The sequence below is a fragment of the Zingiber officinale genome, chromosome 7B (assembly GCF_018446385.1).
Source record: "Zingiber officinale cultivar Zhangliang chromosome 7B, Zo_v1.1, whole genome shotgun sequence".
NCBI lineage: Eukaryota > Viridiplantae > Streptophyta > Magnoliopsida > Zingiberales > Zingiberaceae > Zingiber > Zingiber officinale.
Window position 1 is genome coordinate 81,841,357 of NC_055999.1, and position 5,194 is coordinate 81,846,550.

At 33.2% G+C, this 5,194-nt stretch overlaps 1 protein-coding gene across 2 annotated transcripts; it reads right to left on the bottom strand.

Annotated features, from left to right (window-relative positions):
• Positions 1 to 971: 971 nt before the first annotated feature.
• LOC122006126 (protein SPIRAL1-like 3) lies at positions 972 to 4,122 on the bottom strand. 2 transcript variants are annotated; one of them, XM_042561489.1, is made up of 4 exons: positions 3,978 to 4,100; positions 3,778 to 3,907; positions 1,962 to 2,208; positions 972 to 1,276 (listed from the first exon to the last, which is right to left on the bottom strand). In XM_042561489.1, exons 3-4 carry the CDS (start codon positions 2,175 to 2,177, stop codon positions 1,196 to 1,198), a joined length of 297 nt encoding a protein of 98 aa, XP_042417423.1. In that variant the 5' UTR covers positions 2,178 to 2,208; positions 3,778 to 3,907; positions 3,978 to 4,100; the 3' UTR covers positions 972 to 1,195. The 2 variants fall into 2 exon arrangements, with proteins under 2 accessions (XP_042417423.1, XP_042417422.1); XM_042561488.1 differs by lacking the exon at positions 3,778 to 3,907 and having other exon boundaries at positions 3,978 to 4,122.
• Positions 4,123 to 5,194: the final 1,072 nt, after the last annotated feature.

Genomic DNA, 5,194 nt, shown 5'->3' on the forward strand with positions numbered 1-5,194 from the left:
AATCCAGTAGCATCATTTATGCTTTTATGCAATTTATTTCTATTAATTAAGTGTTTGTCTAACTTAAGTCGAAAGAACAAAAAAGAGTATATTTATAATTTTAGGACAATTCATCCTCCTCTTGTCGACCGCATCGAAACCAACAAACTCATCTCACATGTTAGATAGTCATAAAAATTCTAGAGTTAAGTACATTAAATTAGAATATTAAGGCTTGAGATTATCCCTCTTATCTTAGTTTTAAAGAGTTGTGACTTCTCAATGGTTTCGACTTCTCAACGATATGCTTTTGATCATTATGTTAATCTTGATTTTTGTTGTAGTAACATATAGTAATAAAAATGAGTGAAATAAGATAAGATCTATTCATATATTTAAAAGATAGCTATTAGATTTTTCTTGGCAAAGGAAAGGAAGACTAATAAAACCTAACTAATATAACTAAAAAATATTTTAAAATCTCGAGTGTTATTAATGGTTTATCTCTATGTAGAGTTGAAAGGATAGAACATTCATATAAAACATCAAATATGCCTACTTGTTAGTGTTGATACTGATCTAATGAATTAATTATAGGTTAACACCACTTCTAATGATTTTAATTATGCTCATTAGGGTTGGTGGAATTTTGTTTTCCTTTGCCTCAAATGCATGTTGGCCTTCCACAAGAATCAAAGCTTTCAATTCATACTTAAGATTGTCTGATCCCAAGTAACCATCAAGAAGCTGAAACCAACAACCATTTGCTGTATAATAAAATTCTACTCCAAACACCAACAACTTGGTGGGTCCATTAGATTGGATTGACCAACATATTTGACAAAGGAAAGATAGCCAACAAAGATAGCAGTGGTTCAACCAATTTAGTAATAAATTCTAACAATATGTTAAAGTTCGAAACTGTATAATAGCATAGTTAGGAAGAAGTTAACCTTATAGCGAAATCTCCAGTGGAGACTACACTCAATGTGTATAGGGACGCGAGATTGATAATGACACAATGAACAAATCACAAGTGCCTGTTTCTTGTATCATCAGTATGCACCAATCTATTTGGTGCATTTGCACATCAAAGCTATACATGCTAAGAAGGTTTATCAAATACAAATTGCATAACATAGTTTATCAGATAACAGCCAGGAGCAGTGATTTTCGGTGCCAACAGTCACAATGTCCAGACCAGCTAAGATGGACATCATTTACCACCATCGCCAAACAGGTAACCAAGCGAAGAACCACCACCAGGAGCAGCATGCACCTTAGTCGAAGGTCGATCCTGTGCAATTAAAATTTTACATTTAGCTCGTAGATGATCAACAAATAGCAAGATGCTTCTTGTATGCTCTGCAGTTACTTATCAGGATTTGGTGGGTTAGCCTCTATCACAATAACATAAATGGTAAGTTTGAATATGCCTATTTGATGCGGTCATGATGGAGGTGTTGAAGTTAGGAGGCTCTGTGCCATTAGTCTCATATAGAAAAGTACAGTGGTTCATTATAAAAATATAAATGGTTTTTTTTTCTAAGAGCATGAATTTTTTAGATAAATGGTTAGCCAACAACCACTTTAAAAGTATACATGTAGCAGATCCAAAGATGCCAAGTGTAAGAATCTCATGAGAATCAGTGCATTGTTTAGATCTATCAACCAAAAAATAGCTCTCTATTTCTTTTGCTTCTAATTAGACTGCAAGGATCTACCAATGGGGAGCTAGGTTGCAAAATGTACTGTTAAATCACTTCATTTACAAGCAATATTTTATAGTCTTATGCCAAAATACATAGATCATGCATGAAACAAATATTAAATGGGAGGATTTCTGTTGCTTAATGTCATGGCCATCCTGCGCATCAATAGGGAGGCCAGTAATGCATCTAATATCTCCTGATGTAGATTGAAAGATTTTTTAATGGTGACATATTTAAGAAATAAACATAGGGAGGGCAGCAATAACTTACAGTTATAAAATTGGTACAGTTCTGTCCATCTGCACTATAGAAGTTCTTAGCTTGACTGCTTTGAATGCCTGCTGGAATCTCTTTGTTGATAGGAGGTGGAGGAGCTGGCTTTTGAACTGGTGCATCAGCGTCAGATGCAGATTTTGGAGCCTCACCTCCACCAAATAAGTAGCCCAAGGAACTCTGACCCCCTCCACTGCTTATGCCACGTCCCATTTTAAACTTGCCTAGTTTATACTTCAATATTCTGCAAAATATCAAGCACCACTGAATCGATGACCTTAGATATAAATGAAGGGTTGAAATGGAAATGATGTTAAAAATGGGGATAGCAATTTGCCTTACATCATCCACCATGATTAAGGTTGTCTTACTGTATAAGTAAATGGGGAAAGAACGAGACCAAAAAAAAAACACTAAGGTAAGACGGATGTGAGATAGAATTTTATGCTTGGCCTTGCCTCACCTCGCTAACCAGATTTAGTTTACATTATATATTTTCTGTAGATAACCATATGTATTTTATTTTACATTTTATTGTCGTGCCCAGACTAACGTGCATGAGAAGTAGGACGTGGCAGCTTTGGGAAAAAACAACTCATCCCATATGCCCAACCACACACTGCTTCCCAAAATGGGGAAAGGATAGGATGTTAAAAATCCGTCTTGCCTCGCCCCATTGTCAATCATTGTACATACTCATATATAGTAAATGTCATCAAATGACCTACTTTTATACTAATTTCAGCAAAGAAGCTTTCTGGTCACAGAAAATCTTTTCTGGCTTAAAGCAGTTCGTCAGCTAGTAGATACCATAGTGATGCTAGCCACCATGTTTGCTCAGCAGTTACCATAATAATAAACGTAGCTTTGCTTTTGTGTTTTTTAGGTAGTATATTGAGCTATTTAAAAGCAGATGCTTAATGCACTATAAACTCAAATTTTACATATAGCATAGTAACGATAGAATTAAGCCATTGGTTATAGAAAGATGGAGTTCATCAAGAATTCTGCTCAATAGAAGGCAAAAAATGCATACAGCTAAAAAGTAACCTCTCTAGTTGACTCTAATGGAAAATTGATGAATTTATCTTCTAAAGAAGCATTATTTATATTTTTAAATGATAAATCAAATTTTTCGTCGACCATGCATTCCCATAAGAATATCCTGCAACTACATGACCGAAGGGAAACTATCGAAACTATGGATTAACAGGAAAATCCATTAGACTGCAATCAGGTCACACAAGATAATATTACAAGATAAATATCGAGGTAATATGTCATTTTAAGAACAATGTTGAGGCTCCACATGATAGCTTTACTGCAACTAAAATCCAAATTGATAAATAGGAAATTAGGTAAGCCAAAGAGGCGTTTACATATAACAATAACTGTTGCAAATCATAACTATACATGGCCTCCGTCAGTGATCTCATTTTTTTTTTTTTTTTTTGAAGCAAAATTTTGAGAGAAATTTGAATTGATTAAGAAATTTCACCCAGCTAGGAATCACATGGTCTTCCATAAGAGCAGAAACTCTTTCAATAATGAACTAAGAAGACAATATCACATGTTTTTGCCCCATTCTAAACATAACCAAACTTCCCATTATTTCAAAAAGCAGTAAGAAAGGATCTCCGAATTTACAAAGCTTACGAAAAATCTGATCAAATTCGGAGCATAGCTCCAACCGCTAACAACTACAATCACCAAGACCTCAATCGTATCAAAGCGGCAGGGCAAAAAACGATTTTTAGGGGAAATAATATAAGTAAAAAGACGAATCTTAAGGGGCAAATGAAAAGAGAGCCACCACTGAGAAGCAACGTCTGATTTCACTTGAGATAGCCTCAACAAAAGAAACAATCTCGAGATCCATAAGCTGAAAAAGCCGATCGAGGACAGGAGCTTCGACAGGTTATAAACGAAGAACAGTAACAAAACTACAAAATGCAAACATGGATTAACAGCAAAATGGAAGAGAAATCCACACACAGGATTAAGATCTCATACCTTTCCGGACCAGGGAGGGCAGGATCAGATCGCAAGAAGAGACGGTAGATTCAGAGAGAGGGGTTACTGCGATTGCGAAGAGGGATCGGAATTTAAAGCGGTAAAAAGAAAGCGGAAAATAAAAGCGAGAAAGATAGTGATGTTTAAATGGAAAATTTCCATTCTATTTTTTTTAAAATATTATTCAGGGTTTTAAAATCTAAAAATACACTTTAATATGATTAGTTTATAATCTTTATTACGAATATTAACAAATTATATATATATATATATATATATATATATATATATATATATATATATATATATAATGAAAACTAAGTGCGCTCCTTGGTAAAGATGACAACTCATATATCAATATATATTTGGATTGTAATTTACTAACACATGAAAAGTGTAGAACAAACAAAAAAAAGTATAATTAATTAGAAAAAAACCCCACAAAAGCAAGTCAATTAAATTTTTTTGGGGGTCAAAATTAAGAGGAAGAAGTAACATGCATCCATGTTCAAAAGCTTTTGCTTTAATTTAACACCAATAAAATTGCTATAAGTCAACCAAACATCATAATTTGGTATCAATATATTCAATATATTTAGATGGCCCTATCCATTGATTGAGCCTAATTAGTTGATTATTATAAAGTAACTTCACTGATATTGTCCCCCGATAATGGTAGAGTAGTAGGAGCCTTTTCAATTTCTCAAGTATCTAAGAATCGAGTTTTAAATTCGATAATTTAATGGATAAATTTTTCTTAATAGACAGTTGATTTAAAAATACTAGGTTGATAGGTCGTTCGCTATGAGTCCTTCCTGATTTATCCTAATGACTGATGAATTTTTTTTTATGAAGTTAGACTGCTCAACTTAGGATTACTCGATATAAGTTAAATATTCGAAATCATCCCTAGAATTAATCCAAGTGTCAAATTAAAAAAAAAACTTGATTAATATTTATTTGTAATTTATTTAGGCATCTAAAAATTAAGTTTAGTATGAATATTTAATTTTGATACAATTTGATTTTGACTAAAAGATATTAGACATCGATAATGTCAAAATCTTCATCAGATTGTTGAAATACGAAGGATCGAAGAATGTGCTAGAGGGAGGTAAATATCATGTGTGATTTTTTTATATTTTTTGTAAAAATGAGAGAAAATATAGCGGAAATATAATTAAGAGAATGACAAAGAAATCGTTAGCACAAGTTAG

Bases quoted from the DNA above. Each gene is read 5' to 3' on its own strand.
- LOC122006126 (XM_042561488.1), bottom strand. From the start codon at position 2,177: ATGGGACGTGGCATAAGCAGTGGAGGGGGTCAGAGTTCCTTGGGCTAC. The intron at 1,277-1,961 runs GTAAGTTATTGC...TTAATTGCACAG, and splicing joins ACTGTACCAATTTTATAACT to GATCGACCTTCGACTAAGGT.